The following is a 27,687-nucleotide window of genomic DNA, read 5'->3' on the forward strand; positions in this document are numbered from 1 at the left end:
ATTGTTGCCTGGCTGCCTGGGGGGTTGGGCAGTAAGCTCCCGCTTGTCTGTTTCCGGTAAGTGTTGAAGGCACTAGTCCCGAAAGGGCAATGTAGTTGGTCTGAGCCATTTTGGGGATAGCGGGGGATGCACATGACATGCGGGAAGGGTCCAAGAAACCGAAAGTGGCAGAAAGAAAGAGAGACGGGACGGGAGAAGAGAAGAAAGGGCATATCACATCGAGAGTGGATGAAAATGTGAGAGAGTGAGTGATCAGCCGTATCCCATTCTCGATAGAAATGAAAAGAAAAGGAGAATTCGCCCAATAATCAAGCTACTCGACCTTTGACTCTGATGACCATTTCCTAAGCGGGCAAACAGCCCAGGAATGAGGCAATTCCTACCTTGCCGTCAGTACCTCCAACATCCCAAGGGACGTGAAGTCTTTTTACTTCAGCCATGAGAGAGCAAGGCAGTCAAAGAAAAGAAATTCCAAAGAAACTGTAGGGAAGAAGAGCGGTGGTTAGTATCAATGATGGTTAGCAAAGAGAGTAAAGGAGCGATCATGTCAGGCGAGAGAGCAATGGGAAGACGGAGGGTTCTTCCGCGTGTTGTACATCGCCCGATAGGCACCACCAACTGAGTCAGGCAAACTCCAGCAAATCTGGCGGATTGCCACCAGTATTTTGTGAGATAGTGATTCCAAGATCCCATATCAGTCATCAGTCCAGACAATAATTCAGAGGGAACAGATTCGTAGTGAAGATGATGCAGGGAAGTGGTTGAGGGAAAACGCTCTCTCGCTCTGTGTCGGGGACATTAGACCGCGAGTAAGCCGGGAGCCGTCCAGCTATCAGACAGAACAGCACGATTCAGGGGAACAGCTTAGCAAAGCAAATACTCCGGGGGGCAAAGCATCGAATGAATCGGTCGACCATCTTTCTCCCCCTTGCTTCATCGCTTCTTACTCTTCCTGAACATCTCGCCGCTTGCTCGGAGCATGAGAGGAAACAGGTAGAGAAGAACCGACAGAAAAGCGAACAAAGAGAGATATAGCCAGTGAAGAGAAAGAAATGAACAATGAGGATTGTCAAATTCCACTGTAACAAGACATGTTTAATGTGCTGTAGCAGTGTATCGAGCAACCTCGGGGAAAGCTGCGTTTGATGAGGAAGAGGGGAGAAGGGCAGCGAAGAAAAAAGTAGTCATCTGGTCTGTCTGTCTGGTGGCCTTAAATAGAGAATAATAATGACCTGAAGCTTTCCAGCAGAAGAGACCAGTTCTCGAAGTAAACAAGGAAAAGAAAAGATGGGGGCTAAATCAAAAGGTATTACTCCGTATTTGAAATGGCAATGGAGCAAAGGAACAGAATTTGCCTGTCTTGTTGTCGCTGCTAGCAAAGATGGCCCAACCCACCGCGTAGGTACTAAAAGCCCAGACGCTTCCTAAAGCGGGTTGTCGATGGCAACAAAGATTTTTCTCCTTCATGTTTTGATTTTCATCCCGTCTTAAAGATCCACTCACCTTGTAGCATATATGGTTTTGAAAGCCATCGTCGAAAATAAAACATAGACTGCGGTTGAGAAAAATCCTTATACTGGTGTTCCTTCGGAATGTTGGAAACCTCATCCTTCCCTTTCTGCCTCAGGCAGTCGGCACAAACACAATGAGCATCCATTGCACCGTACTATTTCAATTTGCCACTAGATTGAGTGGCTGGGAGATTCAGAACAGATCAAGCTGCATGTGCGGAGCAATCATTTTTTGATCGATATTTTCATACTTGAAACCCCAGCAAAAGAACTTAGAAATAAGTTGCTCGATGCCTGCGATCATGGTTTTATGCCACAGTAGTATACTGGAAGTTGAACTGGATTTTGTACGATTGAAATGCCAGCTTCAGACCTCTTTATACTGCCGAGGAAAAACAAGAAAGAAGTTGATTACAGAACAATAAATCTCATCATTTTAGAGCTAGAAAAAAGAATAATTGATTTACCTGCTGGTCACTATTATAAATAAGGATATCAAACTGGCATACAAAATGGGAGCACGTCCAACACCTTCACAGTCCCAACTGAAAAGCGCCAGCCTGTCATGCGATGTCCAAGGCTCTCACTCTCGCTCGAAATTGTTCTTATGGTCGATGAATTTTCAAGGGTTGTGTTGTGCTACTCAGGGCGGATCTGCTCATTCTGTCCTGTCGTTGAACAATGTAGAAGAAAGCTCTATAGCCCAATCTCCAGGTTCCTCGATACTGGTTTCCTTCATCCTAGCCCGTCTTCGAATAATGGCGGAGCCCACATGATGGCCAAAGTAGAGCAGGAAAAAGGAGGATATTCCAATGTACACAGGAAGCAACTTGCTCGCGGCCAGCTGCGACGGAGTCGCTAGGATGAAAGTGTTCGCAATAGGTAACAGTGTACATGTGACAATGCCAAAGTACGCCCCATAAGGCTGTATTCTGGCCCGGTGCACAGAGGTGAAGCCTAAGGCTTCTGTCTGCTTGCGAAAGTGAAGATAGACGATGCACGAGCCCACCCAGGAGATGCATCCGGACGTGGTGATAAAGTACATCAGCGAATTGAAGACTACCGAGCTGGATGTCATCACGGATAAATATGCGAAACCAGAGAAAAATGCCGACGTGATGACTGCGACATATGGTACGCCCCATCGGTTGCGGCGCTTGAAAAGTTCAGGGGCATGCCCAGCTTCAGCCAATGAATACAGCGTGCGTGACGAGGTGAAGAGAAAAGAACGGCCTGATGCCACAGACGAGAGGAAGATCAACGCGGTCACGACCACTGGCAGAACAGGAATTCCGCTCATTTTGATCGCCACCAGATAAGGCGAGGTCCCAGCGCCAACCCCATGGTTTGTAAGTGACGGGTTGTTAAAGGGGCTCATCACGCCCATGGCCAATGCGTTGAGTATGTAGAGCACGAAAAGATGTATCATGTCGATTCGGGATACACTGAGAATATTGGCTTGCTTTTCCGAATCAAGTTGTTCAATTCTCTGGACGATGAGCTCCGGTGTGAAGATGAAGGCGATCGTGCTATACAAGAGGCACTGTAGCAGACCCAGAAACCGACCAAAATGACCCTTGTATATGAATTCGTTCATGGGTCCCGGCTCGTTCCAGTAATGAAAGCCTTGAACAGGAGAATGAGGAACACCTGGAATTGCAAAAATAATAGAGAGAATGACGAGGCCCGTGGTCGTGATCAGTTTCAAGGAGGTAAAAGCAGCTTGCGACCTCTTGAACGTTCTCTCTGGGAGCATGTTGAAGCCAAATATGATCAAAGTAGGGATGCTGACACGAAGCGCGACTGTAGGCGAGGGATTCACCATTCCAAGACTGACAATGGCGTTCGTGATTTCGAACGGGATGAGCATCGACAGTGAATACCAGCGAAGGTAACCCATGGAGAAGCCCAATTGTTTTGACGCGTATCGGTAGCTGTGAGAGACCATTGTGCCATCTTGAGCGGGCATATGAGCTGCAATCTCCGACACCGCGGTTGTGAGACAGTATACCAGAACAGATAAGAACAGATAGGAGAAGAGCAAGGAAGCAGGACCCCCAACGGCCAGCGCCTGGCCGGCTCCGATAAAGAGGCCTGTTCCAAGGGTCGGTCCGACTGCCATGATTTCCAGCTAAGAATAACGGGAGATATTAGAGGGAGTATCATAACATGAGTAAAGATACGGTGCACAAATCGAGAAAGCCGGGAGGTCTGCCAGGTTGAATGAGATACATTAGAGGGGGACTGAACCAGGCAGAAGATCTAGTGCGTATGAGGGATGATCACTCCTGCCTCATACAGCTGCCGGGGTCAAACAAGACATTCTCATCCCTATTTTGCGAAAAAGGAAAGGAGCAAGCGCCGTTGACGAGGTGCGATGCAGCGTGTCTATTGTAAGTTTGTTCGAAACGAAATCTAATCCATCAGCCCGACCGGAACATTGACAAGAAGAAAAAGACGAGCCTTAAGGAAAAGCAAGCAGAAATCGACGGGTATCATAGTCTAACGAAGACAAGGACAGAAGAGAAGAGTATAAGACCCTGTCTGATACGCATAAACACGAGAACACCGAGCAGCAACTCCGTAACTGCCACCCTATTATGAAAGCTCGATGAGCAGTTGATTGCGGTCGCCAATCAGCGTCAGAAGACAAGGCAGATTCACTCATAGTCTATATCGGTCTCAGCGTATTCGAGCCACTTGCCCGACAAGGACTTTTTCCAGAAGCGGACAGCGCCATCGTCACCGGACGAGATGAGACAGTCGCCTAAAACAGTTCAGTTGCATGCCAGACGTTGGTTTTCAAGAGCGCGCGTGAAAAAAAAACTCACCTGCGTAGGAGAACTCTACCTGCCATACATCGAGATGTTTGCTATCGATACAGGCAACTTCCTTGTATGAATGCTTGAACTGCGAATCACCAGTCGCTGGACGATCCGTAACCGACTCAGGCGTTCGTTTTGCAAGAGCAGACCCAATCCCTGATTGAGCGGTGGCACGCAAGGAGGGCGATTGTGTATGGGATTCGACGTGTCTTCCATTAGCATTCTGAGAACCACTGTTTGACATCAAAGTATAGATTTCAAAGACTCGTACGAAACCATCCTTGCAGCCACTAGCAATGAGATCGTAGCCTCGAACAGAGCCATTAGCCCAGGAGATGTCTCTGACGAGCCCGCCATGTCCAGTCAATTCAATGGCGTGGTAGAAGCGACGATTGGCGTCGGTGCGGTATACTTTGACGCTGTCCATCGCGGCGACGACAAGAGAGAGGCTCTTACGGTCCCAGCTCGGATTGACTAAGTGGGTAATATCTGTTGGATCATGGTGAAACTGTACTTTGAAGCTGGTTTCCTCCCCGCGTTGAGGCGCAGTGCAAACTCGAAACTGATCCAGGGGCTGCCAGTCCGCCAGGGAGTCGGGACTGACGGGTTCCATGACCATGAGGTAGCCGTCCCGAGTAATGACAGCGAGCCAGGTCTCAAGGTCAATGTTGCGAAAGTCTATAGAAACGAACGGATGCCGTTGCGGCGCCGTCATACGGAAGATCGACCTGAAGCGTCGCCCCGAATTGGGTGGTTGGGTGACGTCTTCCTGCCAAATTTTGCACTTCATGTCTTCGCCTACACTGCCTATGTGCTGGCCACTAAACGGACCATTCCACGTAGCCTGTCACAGATGAGTATTTGCCGGCGCAACAGGAACGACGAAATCCTCGGATGCTTACATCACGGATTTCAGCGTCATGAGCGCGCCAGGTATCGATCAGTTGCCATTCACCATCTTTCTGATCCCACACCTTCATGCGGTGGTCAGAGGAAGCGGTGACAATGCGATTGCCATAAAAGTTGAATTTGGTCACTGTCACCAAGTCACGATGGCCGGCATCGAAGTCGGCGAATCCAGAGGACATGTCGGGCCGATCAGGTGTCCTTTGTCAAGGATCCCGGTGAACAGATTCATTCAATTGGATCAGACAGACAGGAATACAATGCAGATCCAGGCAAGCGCGTCAACTTCAATCGAAGCAGAGCAGCAAACCACCCATGTACACAGATAAGCCAGAAGGTGCCAGTGAATTAGGCGGAAGCAATCCTCACCATCACAACAATCATCGTCATTAGATCTTCTGGGGGCAGCTGAATTCGAGACTTTTCCTATTGCGGATTGACTGGAGATCGGCTAAGCATGTGAATTGCTCACCGCTACACGGGCGGTCTCAAAAGATCGGCAGAACGGACATTTGGCCGTGTGAAGCCAGAATGCCAGATTGCAATCCATCGCCTGGATGCAATGCCAGGAGTTGATCCTCCTCTTATCCTCAGGAGCTCACGCTCAGTACTAATATACAACACAGTGATGCCGAAGCTGTTTCCCTGACAATGAACTCAGCATCTGCAAGCTCTCTTTCTCGTCGGGAGACCTGGCGTCTCTTGGTGCTGGCGGGAGCAGGTCTTGGAATCATCGTCAATAGTCTTCAAGGGGACGGCGCACCTCTAATCGCATCCATTGCATTTAGCGCGGTTGCTTTTGCGTTGACATTTAGCTTAATCCGATGGCTGGGACCGGTTTTTATGAGAGCTGGCTTGAAGGGCAAGGACATGGCGAAGCCAAGACGACCTGAAATGTACGAACACGTGCGAATCGTTGCTTTTTCCCTTTGATGATCCTCATCCTTGCTCTTCGAGTTATTGGTGATTAGCAGGGTAAATATGAAAGTTGTCATGCTAACTGATTTGCCAGACCGGAGACGATGGGGGCTGTTTGCGCTGTCGTGTACCTTCTGGCGCTCATCTTCTTCATTCCCTTTGCCTTTTATAAAGACATCGTTGCAGCCACTTCGGGTGGTGGTAATCGAGATGTAGTGCTTGAATTCGATCATGTTGAGAACGGCCGGTTTCTTCATCGCTTTCCACATTCCAAGGTCTGTCCCTCCTTGCCGGTTCTCCCATCGCACTTAGGTAACTGACGTCTTGAAGCTTGCGTCTTATCTGTCTGGGCTCCTGTCATTGCAATGTATTGTCATACTAGGAATAGGAGATGATCTGCTCGATATACGCTGGAGACACAAAGTCCTAATCCCTGCATTTGGTGCAATCCCCATGCTCATTGTTTACTTTGTGGACTTTGGTGTTACGCATGTTGTCGTGCCGGTGCCCCTGCAACCGTACTTGGGTGCCTTCATGGACTTGGGATGGCTGTACTACGTCTACATGGCCGCTATTGCCATTTTTTGTCCCAACGCCATCAACATGCTGGCGGGGATCAACGGAGTGGAAGTTGCGCAATCCCTCGTGATTGCTGTGCTGCTGATTGCGAATGATTTGTTATACGTCGCACCTATGACACCGTTCCCGCACCCGGCTACCGACTCGCATCTATTTTCTTTATACTTCCTCCTCCCCTTCGTCGGAGTCTCATTGGCCTTGCTGTGCCACAACTGGTATCCATCGAAGGTGTTTGTGGGCGATACCTACTGCTACTTTGCGGGGATGGTGTTTGCGGTGGTGGGGATTCTAGGCCATTTCAGCAAAACCCTCTTGCTGCTCTTCATCCCACAGATCTTCAACTTTCTGTACTCGACTCCACAGCTCTTCCACATCATCCCCTGCCCCCGTCACCGACTCCCCAAGTTCAACGCCATGAGCGGGCTGTTGGACGCGTCGGTGACCGAGTGGACCGTGCCTCCGGCCCCATTGGTGGCCACTGGCCTAGAGATCCTGCACAGGTTGAGACTGATTCGCATTACAAAAAATGAGAAGGGCGAGATCGTCGAGTCGACCAACCTGACGATCCTGAATCTGTGGCTGGTCTGGATGGGACCGATGCGGGAAGATCGTCTGGCATGGCACATGGTGATCGTTCAGACCGTTTGTGGAGTCTTGGGCTTGCTTGTGCGACATCGTCTGGCGTTGCTGGTGTTTCAGCAAGATAATCGAGCATTTGGATACGGCGTATAGTTTTATCGTTAGTGTTGTAGTAATAGACAAGTTGTATTTTAGATCATCTTTGCATTCGTCGCCATTTGTTCACAGTCTCTTCTAGGATCAATGCCTGTTCTGAAGAAACCAACATAAACGCATCACCAAAGTATGTTGTTGTTAAGTGTTTCAAATCCTCTCGTTTCAAGCACTAAGTCCGAGGATGCTTGGCCATCATCATCATCGTCATCATCATCATCATCATAATCACGCTTATAGCTTAGAGGCTTACAATTAAGTCCGAGCCTAAATCCAGCCCCACCACTAGGGATCAGATCAGTAAGCCTAAGTCTCCAGGCTTCATCGTCATCATCGTTATTTTTGATGTCTACTCGGGCTACGGAGTTACCGTGGTAAGGTTTTGATTTCTTCTTCATTCTTGGTACTATGATGTACTTAGATGGTTCCATGGCCATCATCTGCTCTCTGGCTGGTATCTCCGCTCCGCTGTCATCCGGTCGCATTAGTATCTCTCTAATGCTCTCGCCACGCCAAACTTACCTCGATTGAGGAGCATTTCAGTTGCCGGTGTTAACGGAGATATGCTCTCCCTGTTGCTGAGGGATGAAATCGTAGATCCACATGTCACTCGAGCTCCTCAATTGACAGCAGGTTGCGGAGAGAATGGGGCGAAGATGCCCATTATAAGAGCATGACCAAGGTCCTTACTTTCGAACCGGTCATTCTATACAAGCCTCACTCAAGACAACCCTCTCCATTATTATCAACAACCTCAACATGTCGGAAATCTTCAGACCAGCACCCGAGCCTCGCACCGAGCTTGGTCGGTATCGCATCCTCTCCTCGACTGCGGGCATCCGCGTGTCTCCGCTGCAGCTCGGTGCCATGTCGATCGGAGACGCCTGGTCGGAATTTATGGGCTCAATGGACAAGAAATCCTCCTTCAAGCTGCTTGATGCCTTCGTCGAGGCCGGAGGCAACTTCATCGACACCGCCAACAACTACCAGGACGAGCAATCGGAAACCTGGATCGGAGAATGGATGGCCGCTCGCCAGAACCGCGACCAGCTGGTGCTCGCAACCAAGTTCACGACCGACTACAAGTCCCACGCGCTCGGTAAAGGAAATGCCCCCAATCACTGCGGTAACCACCGCCGCAGTCTGCACATGAGCGTGCGCGACTCGCTCAAGAAGCTGCAGACGGACTGGATCGATATCCTGTACCTGCACTGGTGGGACCACACCACCTCCATCGAGGAGATCATGGACAGTCTGCACATCCTCGTGGAGCAGGGTAAGGTGCTATACCTGGGAATCTCGGACTCGCCGGCGTGGGTGGTGAGCGCGGCGAACACGTACGCGCGGGCGCACGGCAAGACCCCCTTCAGCGTCTACCAGGGCCGGTGGAACGTGATGCTGCGGGACTTTGAGCGCGAGATCATCCCCATGGCGCGGCATTTTGGCATGGCCCTGGCGCCGTGGGACGTACTGGGCAGCGGCAAGTTCCAGAGCAAGAAGGCGCTCGAGGAGCGCAAGAAGAAGGGCGAGGGTCTGCGCAGCATGCTCGGCGCCAAGGAGCAGACGGAGGACGAGGTGAAGATGAGTGAGGCTCTCGCGAAGGTGGCCGCAGAGCATGGTATCGAGTCTGTGACGGCCATTGCGCTGGCGTATGTGCGGGCCAAGGCGCAGAATGTGTTCCCGCTCGTCGGAGGGCGCAAGGTCGAGCACCTGCACGACAACATCCAGGCGCTCAGCATCAAATTGACACCGGAGCAAATCGAGTACTTGGAGAGTGTGAAGCCAATGGATATTGGATTCCCCAACAACTTCATTGGACTTGATCCCAAGGTGACTGGCAAAGCTACGGGATTGCTGGCTGCCAATGCACCATTTGCTTTCGAGACTGAGTCGAAGCCAATTGGGCAGGCTTGAATAGATGACTGGGTTGTCTGATTGTATATAATGTGATCATTGAGAATCATAGTGAACATTCACATATCCTTCGAAAAGGCTACATACACAGACAAGACACTTTGTATATCATAGTCCACCAGAGCATAGCTTCAACCTTTCCAAGCTCCCTGCATCAGTTTTCGAATATCACTTGCATTATGATATGTACTGCATTGTCTCTCGCTGGTAGTATGTTTCGACAGTATCTCCCTGCTTATTGCAGTCATACAACAGCCATTAGTCGTACTGAAGAGCTCGTACGCCTTCAATAAAACCTCGTCCAATGTGGAACCGATTATTCGCTCATGAACAGCGTATCCACTGAGCTCCGACTGGAACCGTCATGGATAGGACCAAACTGAGACACTGTGACACCTCTTAGCTTGCTGTCAAGCTGCCTTCCAGAGTTCCAGATGGATGGAGGAGTCAAGGCCAGGGTCTCAACACGCTCGCATCTCCGATGTAGCTGTAGCTTCAAAAAGCAAACAAGCATAGACTCAGACCATACCTCGATCAGGCAGGTCAATGAGAGCCCACGCGTTACTCATGGACAACGATTATTGAGTTTCGTTGTGACTGCCGAGATTAAGCGGTCCTCGCCGGTACCGGAGGATTTTTCTTAGCCGGATACCCCTCGGCCAACCAATCACAGCCAAGCCAATCTCTGCTGACTCGGCCGATGTCGGATCCGCCCCTCATCGTCACCGAGCGACATCGCGGCCACCGTCCGATAAAATGTTTGCTGTTGCTCCTTGGAGTCGCATTGTCATCATAATTGTCATTAGTAGTATCTATACTACATTGAAGTATCTATTCTTTCTCCTTTCTTCTTACTGATCAGTCAAGAAGGAGAGTTGTTGCTGTTGTCTTTTACCAGTCTTTCCGCTCGCCTTTGCCCCTCATGCCTGGCGCAGACAAGAAGCCCAAGACCTTGTATGACAAGGTCCTGGATCACCACATCGTCAATGAACAGGAGGATGGTACCCTTCTCATCTATATCGGTATGTTGACTCGTAATTATCACAAGTGTCTTAGAGCTAACCGGTCACAGACAGACATCTCGTCCACGAGGTGACTTCCCCGCAAGCATTCGAAGGTCTCAAGAATGCTGGCCGCAAGGTCCGCAGGCCGGACTGCACCCTCGTCACAGTTGATCACGTATGCTTTTCTCATCTCCTTGTATGGATCAACACTAATTGAGCAATAGAACATCCCCACCTCGTCGCGGAAAAACTTCAAGAATGTCGAAGAGTTCATCGAGGAGAACGACTCCCGTCTGCAATGCACCACCCTCGAAGAGAATGTCAAAGATTTCGGTCTCACATATTTCGGCATGGGCGATAAGCGTCAGGGTATCGTTCACATCATCGGTCCCGAGCAAGGGTTCACCCTCCCCGGTACCACCGTTGTCTGCGGTGATAGCCACACCTCCACACACGGTGCCTTCGGCGCCCTCGCGTTCGGTATCGGCACGAGCGAAGTCGAGCACGTCCTCGCCACTCAGACCCTCCTCACCCGCCGGAGCAAGAACATGCGCATTCAGGTCGACGGCGAGCTGCCTCCCGGCGTGACCAGTAAGGATGTGATCCTGCACATTATCGGAGTCATTGGCACTGCGGGTGGCACTGGTGCGGTTATCGAGTTCTGCGGTTCCGTCATTCGCGGCCTGAGCATGGAGGCCCGGATGTCCATGTGTAACATGTCCATCGAGGCCGGTGCCCGCGCGGGCATGATCGCCCCCGACGCGACCACCTTCGAATACCTCAAGGGCCGACCCCTGGCCCCCAAGTACGACAGCCCCGAGTGGAAGAAGGCCGTCGCCTTCTGGTCGAGCCTCGCGTCCGACGAGGGCGCCGTCTACGACAAGACCGTCGTCCTCGACGGCAAGGATATTATTCCCACCATTTCCTGGGGTACTTCCCCACAGGACGTGGTCCCCATCACGGGCGTCGTCCCCGGACCCGACGACTTCGAGGACGAGGACCGCAAGCTCGCCTGCAAGCGCGCCCTCGAGTACATGGGTCTTGTGGCCGGCACCCCGATGCAGGACATCCCCGTCGACAAGGTGTTCATCGGCTCGTGCACCAACGCGCGGATTGAGGATCTGCGCGCCGCGGCCAAGGTCGTCCGCGGCAAGAAGATTGCCGCCAACATCAAGCGCGCCATGGTCGTCCCCGGTTCCGGTCTGGTCAAGCAGCGGGCCGAAGCCGAGGGGCTGGACCGCATCTTCACAGACGCGGGCTTCGAGTGGCGCGAGGCCGGCTGCTCCATGTGCCTGGGCATGAACCCCGACATCCTCTCCCCCCAGGAACGCTGCGCCAGTACCTCCAACCGCAACTTTGAGGGTCGCCAGGGTGCCGGCGGCCGCACCCACCTCATGTCCCCCGCCATGGCCGCCGCCGCCGCCATCGCCGGCCACCTTGCCGACGTGCGCGAACATCTGACCGCCAGCCCCGTGCTGGCCAAAGCCCAGCCCCACCTGGACATTGAGCAGCAGCACGAGGAACCCACGACGGAGGACGAGTTCGACCGCATCATGGACATGCCGGCCGACAACGAGCCGCACGCCAACTCCTCCGCTGCCACGGCCGCTGCCGGCTCCAGCGCGGGTCTCCCCAAGTTCACCACCCTCCGCGGCATCGCCGCCCCCATGGACCGCTCCAACGTCGACACGGATGCCATCATCCCCAAGCAGTTCCTCAAGACGATCAAGCGTACCGGCCTCGGCAGCGCCCTCTTCTACGAACTCCGCTACAACCCCGCCGACGGCTCCGAAAACCCTTCTTTCGTCCTTAACCAGGACCCCTACCACTACGCCAAGATCCTCGTCGTCACCGGCCCCAACTTCGGCTGCGGTAGCTCCCGCGAGCACGCCCCCTGGGCCCTCCTCGATTTCGGCATCAAGTGCGTCATCGCCCCCTCCTTCGCAGACATCTTCTTCAACAACACCTTCAAGAACGGCATGCTGCCCGTCGTCATCTCCGACCCGGCCGCCCTCGCCGCCATCGCAGCCGAGGCCACCGCCGGCCGCGAGATCGAGGTCGACCTCGTCAACCAGGAGATCAAGGACGCCGCCGGCTCCAAGCTCGCCTCCTTCGACGTCGACGCCTTCCGCAAGCACTGCCTCATCAACGGCCTCGATGACATCGGCCTCACCCTCCAGATGGAGGACAAGATCCGCGCCTTCGAGTCAAAGCGCACCCTCGAGACCCCCTGGCTCGACGGCAGCGGCTTCCTCAAGCGCGGTAACCGCGGCGGCGCCACTATGATCCAGGCCGCGCCCGTCCCCAAGACCAACCGTGGAGATGTCAAGACTGAGCCTCTGGAGTGGTAAAGGTTTCTTTTCTCTTCTCCCAGCAAAAAAATCTTACGGCCGTTCATGCAATCATGTTATACTGTTCCCCACTTAAACGGTGTCTTGTTGCACCTGCTGGCTTTGTTGTGACCACTGCGACCCTCGAGATTTTTATTTCTGTTGCAATGCATTGGGCGGGCTTTCGGGAATACTGTTATTCGCTTCTATTATACCACATATGGATACCTTTAATGCTATCGTTCTATTTGCAATACAAAGACCGTAGCTTTGAATGTACAGATGAAGAATCATTGATTGAGCATGGATGTCGTAATCCAAAGAAACAGACATGATACGAAAACAAACTCTCCCTCATGATACATGACACATCCAGCCGGAGGCGAGACAAAAAGCATCGGCAGGTCATACAAAGGAACGACATGACATCCATGATTCGTGCAACCACTGTAACCCATTAATAGACGTATCGCCAAATATGCAATGCGCTGCTTTTCTCCAAGGAGAAAGGTCAGACAAGCTCGCCCGTAGCAAGACGAACCGTGATCAATGTACACAATATGCGATTGTGTTTGATGGCCAGATCAAAAGTGCTGAAATAGTACACCCATTATAAACCAGAAGAGAAGAAACCGCCCAGAACATTAGAAACGGATAAATGACCAACCATCTGATATAATGTCAGAGTATATAGGCATTATATTTTCATAAATGAAAAGCAGTGTCACGGACGCTCGCGTCGCCGTCAAGGCCAAGACTGTTCCATGACAGGAAGTCGAGGGATATATGTCGTTCAGGGCTTTGAAAGTTGCTCTTTTCGGAAGAACCTCAAGAAACCCGCGCTGCGGAAGAGCGTTTGTCAGTTATGAGCCTGAATAGCCCATGATTGAAGGATAATGAGCTTACCAGATTAGCAGCTGGAAGAAAATAGCAATCCAGAACCAGGCATTGGCAACCGAGCTGACACCAGCCGTGAGGTCCGGTGAAATCGGCCCCGGACCGATATTGTTTGGAGCGAACGCCCTGGCGCAGATGGTCGCAATTGAACCTAGCACTTGAGAAGCCAGCAGAGTGAAGCAGATGTGCATCCGAGTCAAGGTCTGAAGCAAAATCATGCCGAATCCAAGGCCCTGTAAGGAATCCAGGACTCCAAGCCATAGCCACAGACACCGAGAAACAAGGGCCCCGCCTAGGTCTCCGCCAGCCCAGGGAAGATACAGCCCAATCCCTGAGGTCCCCCAAAGCATCTGGGCCCATCGGGGAGCCCCCAAGCCGCAGGCAAACACTGGAATGATCCAGCTATGAGACTTGGACAGGTAGCCAAACAAGTACAGCAGCGCGGCCCAGACAGCGCCAAAGAAAAAGGCACACAAAATTCCCACCTGCCAGGCTTCCGCATTCTTAGAGCTCCAGAGAACTGTAGTAGAGAGAAAGCGAGAAATGTTAGCCATTGTCCGTGGGGATATTGCAATATCCCATTGTTACTGTTCGAAGACTTACAGGTCCAATTCCTTCCATACGGTGCACTCAGAAAGAAGTTTTGAACGATGACCACAACGAAGTTCCATAGAACGATCTTTCGTCGAAAGACGGACTTGTAGAAAGAAGGAACTTTCCCGGGTATCTGCCGGTAGTAATTCGGCAGACCGAAGAAAACAAGCAAACCGACAATCCACAGGATGACGGCGATGGGTAAGCAAATGGCGCTAGAACATCAGTTAGCGAATCGTGACAATAGATAGAATAAAGGCATCAAACGTACGTTATCTTCCAAGTGTTGGTTATATCACCCTGAGGATTGACAATGCCGCTGTTGTTTGCTTGAGCAAGGCTGGTTCCCCAACACCACAGGCCGATCACATAGGCCTGCTGGGTACCTTGAATGACACATGCACGGAAAACCCACTGCTTGACAGGCACTCCATTCTCGTCACCGAAATTCAGCGCAAAGAAGATGGAGCCACTAGATGAGGCAGCAGCGTACAGTCCGCTTCCCACATTCTGGATCCAGCCGCGACTGAATAAGTTGCTTTCGAAGTGCGCGACCCCGATTATGACAAACGCAAGGCCATACAACAGCCATGGAACCGAAAGGACTACCACTGACTTGAAGTAGCGGAAGAAAAACCACCAGATGATCGATGTAATCAAGTAAGTTGTTGCGATACCATAGAGCTTTTCCGGTGTCTGGCCCACTTCCCCGGTGAGCAGGGTGATCTGGTAGGAGTTGGCCGCAATAATCTGTCCAAATCCAAGGAATATCGAGTAGATAGGCCAGTCACCAATCCGCACTTGCATCCACTTTTTCAGGCCTGTCGGGGGAACATAGTTGGTTCCTAAGAAAAACTCATCATGTTCCTTGTTTGCATCGCTGTCGCTCTCACGCGTCCCCCTTTCATTTGAAGCCGAATCATTGGGCGAAGTATCTCGCTTGACGTGGAAAACGGAAGAAGCAGGAGACTGGTTGCGACCTAGTCTGGCATCCCTGAACCTATCGAACCACTTTTTCTCGCTCTTGACAAGGTACTCCTCGATGCAGAGCTGTGATTCACTGTTTGAGCCATTCAACGTCTCTAACTTCTTCTCAAAAATTCTGTAAAACTCGCCGGTACTGTCCGTGAAGAAAGGATCGACCTTCTGGAGCTTATAATCTCGCTTGGCACCGACGATCGAATCTACCGAGAGCACAGAGGCACTGCTAAGGCGGTGGCTCGGGTTAGCAGGCTCCAGAATCCGCCGAGCAGAGGGCAAAATAGTGTCATCGGCTTCTGCAACTCCAGTGCTGGTTGGGGACAGGGGAGTACTGAAAGCGATAGACGTTTGACTTGAATGTCTTCGACTGAAGAAGTCCCGGGGGGTCCACACGGCATGATGCCCTTGTTGTTGGGAGATTTCCATTTGTCGCCCTGCTTCCGCTTGCTCGGGTGTGAGAGTATATTCGTCGTCGCCGTAGTAGCTAGGAATAATGTCGTCATCGCTGCTTGACTCAACATCAGTTGTTGAGTTCTGATTATCGTCGCTGCCCGCTTGGTGCGTCTTCGTCAGCTTACGACGGCCGCGGCGCTCCAGATGTCCAGGCCCCGCTCTTACTCCGAGGGATAGCTGCCGGCTAAGACCTGACTTGGGCTTTTCGGTCATTCCAGGACTTGGGTCGCGGCTGTATACAATTGTGTTTCGTTGCTGGGGGCCGAGGACGCTGAGACGACTGGCGTTTGAGATGCTTGGTTCCCGCGAATGGACCAAAGGAGGAGTTTGGATGCCCGTTGGAGTCAGATTTCCTGCAACTGGAGGCGTCATCGTTCCACTCGGGGTGTTATACCCGGATGGCGTCAATGGCTGTCCACTTGACTTCACCAGTTCTTTGCTGTGAATGCGAATCGCAGTGGATTGCAAGATTTCAAGGTCTTCCACCCACTGAGCAACAGGAAAGCGTTGCTTCGCGGACCGTGCCCTCATCATGGCTCGAACTTTGGGTTTCGAGCTCAATGCACTACCAATAGCGAGTCTGAATTGATGGAGAAGGTGCGATGTTGTTGTAGATTCAACGTTATACCACCAACCAGGCATTTGACCCAGGCCACCAACACGCGCACCAATACCAAGAGCACCCTTGCGACCAAACTCCACCGCAACAAGCCCAAAGGGCTCATCACGGGATGGAATCAAAGCGAATTCAGCGCCTGAGAAGATGAATGGCGGAAGTGCTGTGAACTCCGGCCTTGAGAACACACGTCCAGGGTACAATTTCATCATACGATCGAGCTTCAATGCAGCGAATTTGCCGTAGAGGTCGATAACCGGACCAACACAGATCAACTGAACGTTAGACCGGGATTCCAGGACTGCAGGCATGACATCTGCAATAAGGTCAATACCCTTTTGCATGGACCATCTTCCGACGAACACCAAAAGATCTGCATTGGGATTCTGTTCCAGGCCCGCCCATTCCTGTGCCTGACGCTTGAATTCTCCACGGCTGGCCTCGTAAGCTGGATCAACCTGGATGTCACTTTGCCTAGCCAGCTCCCTGTTCCATTCGCCTGTGTCTGAAGGATCGGGGTTCGGCAGGTTCCCAACTTTCTTCAGTCCCCAGAAGATCGGATACCGGGCATAAGAGCGCTTTCCATACTTTTTTGAGACACCTACGGCACCGAAGCCTTGCTGATGAAGCCGAAGGTAGCTTGCGCCGGCATGAAGCATGTTGAAGACCTCACCAAATTGGACGTAGCGGCTTGCCACATCAAAGTCCAGGTTGAACACCGAACAGACTTCGTCTTTCTCCTTCTGGGTTCGCATTGGCCATAGTCCTTGGAATTCGGCGTTGTGAAGGGACAAGCAAATAGGGATAGTCTGCGGTAGCAGATAGAGCGGAGCAATCGAGCCATGATAGTCATTGATGTGATACAGGTCGATGGAAAATCGCCTGATTGCCTGTGCGATACACTGGTTCCAGGCAGAGTAGTAAATAGCGCTATCCAGATCGTCCATTCGAGCAGGATACGGCTCGGCCTTGGATTGTTGGCGGAAGACGGGTGCATCCAAGAGAACATAAGTAATGTTCTTGAGGACATGGTACTGCACTTTGACCTCGTACGAGTTCCCAAGCACAGTAACAAACATCGGCTCAGCCGGCTGATCCTCAGGGTAATCAACGCCACCCACACAAGGGACGACCCATATCAGGTTCTGGTGTCCCAGGTTCTTGCCCATAAGCTGTGCCATGACGCCTAGACCGCCAATTTTGATCTTGATCGCCCAATCCTCAATGTCGTACTCCATTGTGGCAATCAGGACAGTCCTCCGCTGCGATGCTGCTTCATTGAACGCAGACCTACTTTGGAGAAAGCCTGATCTGTTTGCAAAACGCACAAGAGGATTCATAGGCTCACCATCTTCGAGAGCTTCGCGCTTGATCCTTCTCCGGAGCCATAATGGTACAAGCGTCTTCTTCTCGCTGACCCCGACTTGGTTGAATTTGACTTGGTAGAATGATTTCATGAAGCCGTATACACACGCGGCAGCCGTCAAAATTGGTATAAGCCAAAGGAGGAAGAAAACAGTCATCTGAACTACCCTGGAGCCCGTTGGCTCGAGTCGGAACTTCAGACTCGAATCATCCAGGTGAAGGACCCATGCCAGATGAGGCGCTGGCGGGTGGTCAGTGATGTTGATCAGTGTGGCACTGAGCGAAGAGGGAGGCAAGCGATCTAGGACGCCGTCCCTATCTGCATCACCAAACACGAAACTTTGGTCAGGTTGGCCATCAGGATTGATGCCCCAGACGTTGAACTGGCCCTGCGCTGGCCACTCAGCCACGAATCTAAATCTCCACAGTCCATCATCTCCTAGCTGAACCGCGTTGTCCAGTCCAGCATCGTAGCCGTACTGATTATGCGGCCCGTTGAAGAAGAGGTGAGGGAAGCGCCGTGGGCGGTTGGAGTCCCAACCAGAGTCTCCTTCTTGAACATAGTCGCTGCTCCCAGTCAACTTGCTCCAATACTCAACGCGCACATGCTTTCCCTGCCATTTCTGCTTCTTGGTCCCAGACCAGGGAAGCTCGGAGATTGTCTCATTGCCGCCTTTGTAGTCCATCCAATCGGAAAATGAACTCCCCCAGTTGGTGGAATAGCGATACTTGTCGGCACCGGCAGCATGATGCTGGATGAAGAGCGTGCCATTGTCGTGCTCATGCAACAGGCTGCTGGAATAATTGGCCGAGGTGAATACCATGGGATTGTCACTTTGGCCAACACGGAACAAGAAATGGTCAACGGCATTTGTTGTGCTCGTCCCAGCGGAGTCGCTCACGTTTGTGACTGTCAACCGGTGAATCCCGTTATACACACCAGTCAACTTTCCAGCCCAAACCCAGACACTTGGAAGTTGACCGGTCCATTGCGTCTCAGTTGCTGTGATATTCTTGCAGCTTGCACTTTTGCTGTCAACAGAAGGCGTCTTTCCAGATTCTGTCGTCGAATTCAGCGTGATCGACTTTGTGACAGAGTCGCAGTTCATTTCTGCTGAGAAGTAGATGCTGACATCTATTTCTTCAGCCTGATCAGGCGCAACCTTCGAGAGTAAGGGGGTATCGTGGCCAGGCGTGATCTGAGTGATCGTGGGACGGGGAGCAATGAATCTTTTCTTTGGGACATAGGCTCTGAACTCAAAGGGTTTGAGAGTTAGACTATCGAGGCAGCCATTGACGTCCGTGGAGCCATTCAATCCAAGTTTCTTTGGACCATCTTTTAACACGTGTTCGTCATGTGGATAAAACAGATTTCGCACTGTGGTTCCTGAGGCGAACGGAGCAATCAAGGCAGAGTCATTGCTGCCGCAGTCGAACTTGTAGTCAACGGTGTGATTTTCGTTCTGGTATACTAGCCACACCGGTTGATCGTCCTTGTCTGAGCCAAGGCTCTGGATACCTGGGGTCACGTCTCTTAGGATTGACCACATGCCAGTTTCGGTGGGAGTGTTGTTTGAGCCCGGGAGATAGATTTCACGCGTCTGCTTGGATAGCTTCTGTAGCCACCATCCGTCGTTCAAGACAGGGTAGTTCTGTCTCATCTGGTACATATGTTTGATAATGTTCCGGACAGGATGGGAAGGATCACGGTGATCGTACGTGGCCGTTTCGTCGTGGCAACCCTGGCGACCCTTCTGGATGGGCCAGTTGTAGTACTGCGACGGCGACAGCTGGAAACAGCCATGGGTCTTCCATGCTGTGGCGGGTGACATTGCTTGACGTCCATAGATATAATTGGAGGCCGTAGCATCCAAGATGTAGAAAGCCTGTTCTTCACCCCACAAAAGAAGTGGGACGCCAGGAAGATGCAGAGTTGTGATGAACAAAGCAAGGAGCTGTCGCTCCACACCGTACTCAATGGCCGGCCATCGGAAAACATCCTGATTTGTGGCACCATACATGTGTCGAGGATCGAACTTGCCAGTGTTAGCATTGATCATATCATTGGATATAACCATTAAGTTCCAGGCATCAGTCCAGTCAATTGGGGTATCATAGCCTGCTGCTAGGTTACCGTCTAGGCCCAGAAATCGAGTCAGGGAGCGATATATCGAGTAGTGGAAGGCTGCTCCGTCGATAGCCTCATGGCCATGCTCGCGCAAGAAGTACTGGTGGTCTGATGAATTGGTCATGTTCATTGCATCCATGGCAGAGTCCAGGTATTGGTTGGGCTGTCTACCACGACCAAGGTAGATGGAGCCAAAGGTGTTCCCTCCAGTGATCTCGCCAGAAATGAAGAAATTGTTCTTGCCAACCTTACGAGCACATTCTCTGTAAGCGAGCGACATCTCTCCCAGGGCATCCACGGTGGCTTGCGTGGCCTTGTCATACCGAAAGCCGTCAATATCAAGGGCTTCGATAATCATGCAGGAATGGCGAGTTAACCTTTGTCTGACACTGGGATTCCACTCGCGCAAACGATCTTGAACGGAAGCGAATTTCGCCAGTTGACGTTGCCAGTCTGGATAGACACCAAAAGCCTCTCGATCACCGTATTGGTCAAAGTCACTGTTGTAGCACCCATTCAATTGGTCTCTGACGGATTGGTCGACTGGCCAGCCAGTCTCGTTCCAGAAGCGAGGGTAGTCACAGGTCTTGTTGTAATCATTTCCAAAGTGGAAATCGACATAGTGGCGGTCAGTCTTCCAAAGTGCCTTGTGTTCCTTGACGGAGAAAGGGGTACTGGTATTCAGGTATCCTTCGAAACCAATCAAGTCACCCATTCTAGGCGAGGGACACAGGTTAGTACAAGCAATTACTGCAGAATGAGTGTGGACATTGCTTACGTAGCGATTGTGTTGTCAAAAATGACATACATGCCTCGTCGGTGAATTTCCGAAATTGCGTCCCTCCAGGTTTGGATATTCCCAAAGTGTTGATCGAGCAAGGTAGTGTCTAGAGCTGAATAGCCGTCTGAACCCCAGGGCTGATTGATCAAGATCGTGCCTGCCAGATAGATGCCCTGATAGGTGGATATTAGCAAAGAATCCAGATTATTCCCGGCAGAGAAAGTGAACGGAGACGGAGCAAGGGTAAAAGAGAGTCGGAAATGTACCTTGATGCCCATTCCATGGAGATAATCCAGCGTGTCAATCAAGCCCACGACGTCACCCCCGTGACGCATCTGGTTCGAGTTCAGATCATGCTCGAAGAGGGTGCCATTGATGTTATCGTTGGTTGGATCACCATTGACAAAACGGTCCAGGAAGAGGGTGTACATGGGGAAACGCCAATTGTCAGGCGACGGTGTGTACCTGTGGCCAGGTCCATCCGTAGAGTATTCAGCAGGATTGGTCGCTTGCTTGTTCGTGTTGAGATTGTAGTCAACAAGAGCCTCGTCGTAAGGCCATGCTATTGCGGTTGCTGCGAAGAACGCAAGCAACGAACCCACAAGCCTCCAACTCATGTTCAAGTCGACCGACGGCCGTACAATGAAACGCGTGCTATCGTATTATGAGAGCAGCATGTGGTTCAAGGATCGAAGAAGGTCTCTCGGAAGAGTATTTTAGACAAGAGCTGGGAAAGAGAAGGGACCGATGAGATAGCTTAGGTGATGCTCGCTCTCTCAACCAACTCTTTGTCAGTTTCCTCTTTCTTATCCTCTCGAAAATTTATTGAAAATTAACGTCAACCAATTGCAGTTGAGAGATTAGGCTCGAGGAGAATGAAAAGGGGGACAGTGGCGCCAGCAATAGTCTGAGGACGCGGAGATAGTCGAGAGGTCAATAGAAAGAGTGATCAAGAAGGAAGAGAAATTTGTCCGACAACATGCACAAGGGAAATCTACCTCGGATCGAGAAGCCCAGCAGGCAAACCGAGTATTGGTCAGAATAATGTCCAGACAATGAGTCTGCGAGCCAAGATCGTCGGAGCGAGCAAGCAAAGCAGGACGACAACTATCCTTCCCTTTGACTATTTACTGACGCTCCTGCATGATACTCGTTAGACGGATGGCAAATGCAGCTAACATGCAGACAGAAAGACAAATGTAAGAAAAGATAGCCGAGAGGGAGAGAGAGACGGGAAGAGAGAAGCAGGTAAGAAATGGTCCTGTCTCCGAATCGTGCTGTTGAGATTCGGGACCTCCTGCTCGGTTCCCAGAACCAGCCATCGACTTCCTGCATGATATGATTGATTTTCGGGCAGATCATCTACCCCCTGTGAAGCTAACGCCATTATGGTGGAGTAAAATTGAGCAGTGGAGACTGTGTCAGAGTTGAGCAGAGGAAGCGAGGCCGAAATAGTGATGGTGATTGCGAGGAAGATGATGAAGGAAGGAGGAAAGTCAGTATGATGACTGTTCTGTTTTGTCTGCATGTATGCACCTACAGTTAGACACCTGAGGTACCTAGGTAGGCAGTAGTGGGTACTGTACTCACCAGTGGGGGCAAGTGGGTACGCCGATCCTCTCATGTTTAGTGGGGTTTCTCTTTTTTTATTCTCATCTACCTCTGTCTACTTTGCACTGTATGTTGATTAGATACTTGCTTAATGACTTTGGCATGCTGCATCAGATGATTGATTGCTACGGAGTACATGGTGTTCTCTGAGAGAATATCATGTAGGATCATGGTGGTTAATTGGGAGGAAGCTGTGGCTGTGGCTCGACTTCTGTCCGATCTATCGTCAAACTGATAGTACCCAAGGTACTTAGTGATATCGAACTATACTTCCATCTTCGTAAACAAAGGAAAAGGCTCGTGTCTTCCCATCGACTGGGTATTGGCTGCTCATTGTCGCTGCAGGGCTGAGAGCACATCCACTCGCAATGCACAAGTTGGTGGTCAAAAAAAGATCATGCACTGTTCAACATCTAGATTGCTGCTAAAGAGTTTGAGGATCAGGCAGCTATGTGATTATGATCTGATATGTGCTCGCTGAGGATCCTCGGAGTCAATAGCGCCTGTGGAAGCCAACTTTGATGCACCCGGTATCCTGGTTATGGATTGTGGTAACACAGGCCATGACTTTTTCTCAATTGCAAGCTATCTCCTACCAATTGCGTGCTTGGAGCACTTCAACATATCATAGATATACCTTCAGCCTTTCGCTTAAGCATGCAGAATGCGGATAATAGCTCTGAGCTAACACTCGGCACCCGATATAGATTGATACGCGAAAGCTTTGACTGGCCGAGAAGCATCCAAATCGGATATCATCTTGATTGTTAGATAGCGTTGCTCTCTCTGATATCTGATCACCAGGATGCCAATCACACGACGGCCTAATTGGTCGATGCGTGCCTATCTCGATCAATATCAGCATTAGAGCATAGATGTAGTAAGAGCTGTCTTGTCTACAACCATGATCAGGCGGTAGACAATCAATATCTTGCCATAATGGGCATTAGTCTATCTCTTACAGCTTTGCCTGTTAGCCTATCCGCATCCTTCTTTCTATGTCGTGGCAGAGATTGGATGCTTCAGCTTCATGCATCAGCGTACTGGGAACGTTTACTCATCGGGCCATTGTAAATTACACGCCTAAGGATGGATAGACACACGGGCAGTCGGGGCACTGACAATCCGCTATTAGAGTTTTCCTTGCTTGAGTAGTGCCCAAGGGATGATAGCAGTTATAATTTCAGGATATTGCGATTTGCAGCTCTAAGCAACCCTTGTCAAGTTGTTCGAACATGTCTCAAGGCAGGTCATATTTGTCTCAGTTCGATTTCCTCGAGTCATTATGACCTCGTTCAAGGGAGAGAAAGATGCCAGTGTCATTGTCAGTCCAGTAAGGAGATATTAGAAGTAATTATATACTCAAGGAGATGGTTGAAGATCTGGGGTGCTATTCAAATAGCCCTGGGTTCTACATAAATCCAATATAAAAACAAAAGGACACTGAGATAGGGATGAAGACTACTACAGAGGTTGTTGAGTTTGTTCGTGCAGACAAACTTGCCCATGCGTCGCTTACAACCGCAGCAGCTCATATTGCTGGCTACTCAAAGAGACTTGAAAACTATTACTCCGTACTAATGCTAGAACCTTGGCTGTGCATTATGGCACACTTCATTGATGAAAACATATCTCCCTTCCGATACTAATCTAACTTCAGTTGGAGAGATGGATATATTAGTCATATCACAAAGTAAGTTCTGTATCCGGAGGTGAGTATGGAGAAACTTTGCGCTCTGCAGTGGATCGTCACCCTTGCTTCTAGAATCAGTAGTTCCGTATGGTTACCTGTATTGTGGCGTTTTGGGTTCGAAGCTGCCAATGAAATTTCGCATGTATACTACATGATCAATTCTGGGAATCGCTGCCATGACTCTCACTGTGAGCCGGCTGAATGGATTACTGATAACTGCTCTGCTACCTACACTTTACAGTAATAAACTCAATCGAGCAACATAACTCACAGTGGGGCGCCAAGACCTGGACGGCGGATGATCCACGCTTTGATGCCGAACTAGGTCAACCTTAAAATGCTAGTCTGATATTCTGATAGGCTGCTCATAAATATTCTGTACCTTAGTTCCCTCTCTGATAGTTAGGTAGCAATAGTCAGACCGCTCCGTAACATCTATCTTTCTACGTAAGTACCTAGCTACCTGGGTAGATACTAATATAGACCTACTATCTATCTCACCCATTGCTCACTGATTTTCGGCCCTCGGGTGATCACTACAAGGGTCTTATCAGCGGCATGAACATGATCGATGCCGGGATCATCGCATTGTCCTATGCTTTGCAGCGTAGCACAGATCATTGCGTGTACAATCCCAACAGACTTTCCTACATATGACATGGACCAGGGACTGCGAGGATTTACGATGACACCTGCTGAGTCGATTAACAGTCAGTCCGGTAAATTCTTGGAATTATCCTTTTCGCTCGTGGGTTCTCAGGCAAGATATGTCTTCGCCTCCGCTCACGAAGCGAGCTTGTTGACCCTTATGTTTCCGACTTTCGAGCAATAGGAGAAATTTAGGAGAAGTAGACTTACTCATGAGCACTCGATTTATTGTAAACCTGGCCCATGTTTTCACCACCGCAAATCCACAGCTTGCTAAGATATCCCTCGCGATAACGCCGAGGAAGAACTGCACCTGTCATGGCGAATATCACTCACTCGTGCTCGAAATTCCCAGTGTGGCAAATTTCGCTCACTCATGGAGTCGTCGGAGCCATCCTGTACACGAAGACCATCGACAGAAGCGAAAGGTAGAGCGCATCGAACGGAATCCAGAATTCATGGCAAGACGCAGGCCCCATGATTTATTGAAAACCCGCATACAAGCCCCACGTCCATGCCAACACTTGTTATTCAACATGATATTAAAAAAACTTGCAGCGCTGTAGGTTTCCTCGGCACATGGCAACATGGATACATCATATGCAGCGGCGTTATCGTAACCTCCTAGTCAGCGACTCCGAACACATGTCATATCTTGCTTGCCTCTTCGAGTCCAACGAGCCGACCGCTTGGAAGCTATCTGACAGGAGCTCATTTTCTTCACTACTTCAATCCTCACCGACTTGAGCGCTGGACGGGATCGCCGATCCTGTTCGCGTCATCTCCTGCAAGAGGAAACTCAGGACTTTGTGATCAAAGTTTTCTCTTCACCGGCTTTTGGTTGGAAATCTTGTTGTCGTCCTAGTTAGGCAATCATAATCGGGTCTTGGGGTTGACGCGTTACCTCTTACGTTGATTTTTGTCGAGGGACAGTGTGATTATACACGGTTCACACAAGCGGGAGGAATTCGATGTAGATTGAGCGATAGAAGTGGAAGTGCGTAGATGGCTTCCCATGAGTCTATGGTAGAGAACTAGCGCGATACTTTTCGTTGATCATACTTCACGGTATCTGCCAAAGCACCCTTTCACTCCTTAAGAGACACTTAAAATCGATGGAAATTCTTCGCCTTTAGAACTCCGTATTAGTACATCATTCATCGAGGTTGACATGCACTGTCATGCTCCCTTGGAATCGCATACACCAGATGATGAGGATCTGGATATTTTTCCCTGTCGAAGATGATTTCCCTCAGGTATTTGAGTTCTGACTGGAATGTGAGTACACCCCCATGGTTCGTGAGACATATTTAATTAGCATGAGCAAAGGCATGTTTCAGACTGATTTTACCCCACTTATCCCTTCGCTGTGGTTTCACATTCTAGTCCGTACATCCCAGGTGATGTTGTCTATTGAAAGCAGATGGCATATGATGTCAGAGAGTATCAAGGTACCTAGAGTTCGAGATATCGTCATTGTAACATTGCCCGAGATGGCTGGGAATTTGAAAACAAAGGGATGTAGTATGGTATGTCCTGGAAGGTGTGTACAATGTACAGGAGTCAAATCTGTTGATTTCATATGAATAACCAGCGAGATATATAATTGAGGAGAGCTCGAAGAGGCCAGTTTCGTCGAGCCCTTGGAAGACAACAAGGGGAGATGATCACAACCGCTGCATAGATGACTTTACAGGGTTGGTGACGCAAAGATTGTAGACTTTTATTTATCAAGAGCATCAAAATCCACAAATATCATCAAGACTCGTTGGTATCATTCAATATATAACATCCCTCAATCTATCTATTCGGCACCATAGCGAGCTCTGTAGTCCTTCAACCGCTGGATCTCGCTCTCCCCAATTTTATCACCCAGCTTCTCAATCAAATCATGGAGACCGATGACAGCCCGGATAGGGATGCTCTCTCCAAGATCCCTCTGCGCAACACCAACAGCGCTCTTAGACTCTGCGTCGCTAACCCTCTCCTCACGATCCAGCAGGACAACAACACCAGCGACAATACCGCCTTCCTTCTGGATGATGCCTACAGCCTCGCGCAGGGCCGTTCCCGCCGTGATCACGTCGTCAACAATGACAACCCGCTTGCCTTTCAAGGGGGCACCGACGATATTTCCGCCCTCGCCATGATCCTTGGCCTCCTTGCGGTTGAACGAATAGCTGACGTTGTCCCAGGTGTGGGTTCCAGCGAGAGAGTCGCGCACGGCCAGTTCGTTGGTCACGGCCGCGGAGATGGGAATGCCCTTGTAAGCAGGACTATGATCGGTCCGATAAGTACTGCTTCATTCAAGCGGATACGAGAGGCTTCAGGGGAAGAACGTACCCGAAAATAATATCAAAGTTGGGGCTGGGCGTGCCATCGGCGGCGGTCTTCACGAAAGGCTCGGCGGACAGAACGCTGGCGTAAGCGGCAGATGTGGCCCGGAGGAGTGGTGCAGTGTGAAGCAGAGACGAAGTGAAGAAGTAGGGAGATTCACGACCGGACTTGAGGGTATATGTGCCGAAAGAAAGGACGTTGTTGGAGATCAGCAGTGGGAGCAGTGTCGCCTTGTAATCCTGATCGGCGGCCGGGGGAGGAACGGAAGCCGACATTGTGGAATTAACAGGTGGGATTGAAATAGTAGAAATTGACACTAGTAATTGAAATTGAGAGGTGTATGAGAGATAATTATGGAAGATAAACCAGCTGTCTTTACATCAACGAATGCAGAGTATGGTTCGATGGACGCGCTTCTTTTTTAATTTTTTTTTTTTTTTCTACTTTTGCCCTTATCCGCCCATGAAGGAGGGGCAGAACAGCGGGGTGATAGTGGCCTGAGGTGTCGATCGGGCCTCCCCGTATTTTGTCTCTGATGGATTGCTACAGAGTACAAACACTCCCCCATACTATACTTCGTACACCGGAATTTCGGAGCGAAGGAAAGTATTGAGTTGCTTTACTCAGAATTTTGGGGTAGAGTTCAATATCAAAGATTTCGACCCATCAAGAGTGAGTATTCAAGTGGAAACCACGTGCCGGCCACGTCCTCCGAAGTCCGGCCTCTCCAGCGGAAAGGTGTCAGGATTCCATCCCGTTTAGGTTTAGCGTCCCGACTTAGTCAGCCTATATATAGTTGGCCCCTGAGCCATCCTAATTGGACACTTGGCGCTTCCCGATTCTCTCAGGTTATGGCCCTATGTT

General features: G+C 50.5%; 7 protein-coding genes across 7 annotated transcripts; 3 read left to right on the forward strand and 4 right to left on the reverse strand.

Moving 5' to 3' along the window:
• Window positions 1–2,169: 2,169 nt before the first annotated feature.
• CDV56_100515 (putative proline permease) lies at window positions 2,170–3,633 on the reverse strand (the record flags this gene model as incomplete). Its single annotated transcript, XM_026754134.1, has 1 exon — window positions 2,170–3,633. The coding sequence occupies one exon, from the start codon at window positions 3,631–3,633 to the stop codon at window positions 2,170–2,172; it is 1,464 nt and encodes a 487-aa protein (XP_026610337.1).
• A 538-nt stretch (window positions 3,634–4,171) lies between these two features.
• On the reverse strand, window positions 4,172–5,424 carry CDV56_100833 (putative nuclear pore protein (SEH1); the record flags this gene model as incomplete). Its single annotated transcript, XM_026754452.1, has 3 exons — window positions 4,172–4,278; window positions 4,343–5,180; window positions 5,239–5,424. The coding sequence occupies 3 exons, from the start codon at window positions 5,422–5,424 to the stop codon at window positions 4,172–4,174; spliced, it is 1,131 nt and encodes a 376-aa protein (XP_026610338.1).
• Window positions 5,425–5,893: 469 nt separating this feature from the next.
• On the forward strand, window positions 5,894–7,471 carry CDV56_101097 (UDP-N-acetylglucosamine--dolichyl-phosphate N-acetylglucosaminephosphotransferase; the record flags this gene model as incomplete). Its single annotated transcript, XM_026754716.1, has 3 exons — window positions 5,894–6,138; window positions 6,255–6,435; window positions 6,491–7,471. The coding sequence occupies 3 exons, from the start codon at window positions 5,894–5,896 to the stop codon at window positions 7,469–7,471; spliced, it is 1,407 nt and encodes a 468-aa protein (XP_026610339.1).
• A 759-nt stretch (window positions 7,472–8,230) lies between these two features.
• AAD14 (aldo/keto reductase) lies at window positions 8,231–9,385 on the forward strand (the record flags this gene model as incomplete). The annotated part of the gene is made up of 1 exon (XM_026755073.1): window positions 8,231–9,385. The coding sequence occupies one exon, from the start codon at window positions 8,231–8,233 to the stop codon at window positions 9,383–9,385; it is 1,155 nt and encodes a 384-aa protein (XP_026610340.1).
• Window positions 9,386–10,307: 922 nt separating this feature from the next.
• Window positions 10,308–12,740, forward strand: luA (3-isopropylmalate dehydratase LEU1; the record flags this gene model as incomplete). The annotated part of the gene is made up of 3 exons (XM_026755364.1): window positions 10,308–10,407; window positions 10,458–10,564; window positions 10,614–12,740. 3 exons carry the CDS (start codon window positions 10,308–10,310, stop codon window positions 12,738–12,740), a joined length of 2,334 nt encoding a protein of 777 aa, XP_026610341.1.
• Window positions 12,741–13,512: 772 nt separating this feature from the next.
• On the reverse strand, window positions 13,513–21,151 carry ags2 (alpha-1,3-glucan synthase Ags2; the record flags this gene model as incomplete). The annotated part of the gene is made up of 6 exons (XM_026755811.1): window positions 13,513–13,561; window positions 13,626–14,136; window positions 14,220–14,425; window positions 14,482–20,469; window positions 20,532–20,707; window positions 20,801–21,151. 6 exons carry the CDS (start codon window positions 21,149–21,151, stop codon window positions 13,513–13,515), a joined length of 7,281 nt encoding a protein of 2,426 aa, XP_026610342.1.
• Window positions 21,152–26,290: 5,139 nt separating this feature from the next.
• URA5 (orotate phosphoribosyltransferase) lies at window positions 26,291–27,098 on the reverse strand (the record flags this gene model as incomplete). The annotated part of the gene is made up of 2 exons (XM_026757314.1): window positions 26,291–26,762; window positions 26,830–27,098. The coding sequence occupies 2 exons, from the start codon at window positions 27,096–27,098 to the stop codon at window positions 26,291–26,293; spliced, it is 741 nt and encodes a 246-aa protein (XP_026610343.1).
• Between the last annotated feature and the right edge of the window lie 589 nt (window positions 27,099–27,687).

The sequence above is a fragment of the Aspergillus thermomutatus genome (genome assembly GCF_002237265.1).
Source record: "Aspergillus thermomutatus strain HMR AF 39 chromosome Unknown NODE_326, whole genome shotgun sequence".
Taxonomy (NCBI): domain Eukaryota; kingdom Fungi; phylum Ascomycota; class Eurotiomycetes; order Eurotiales; family Aspergillaceae; genus Aspergillus; species Aspergillus thermomutatus.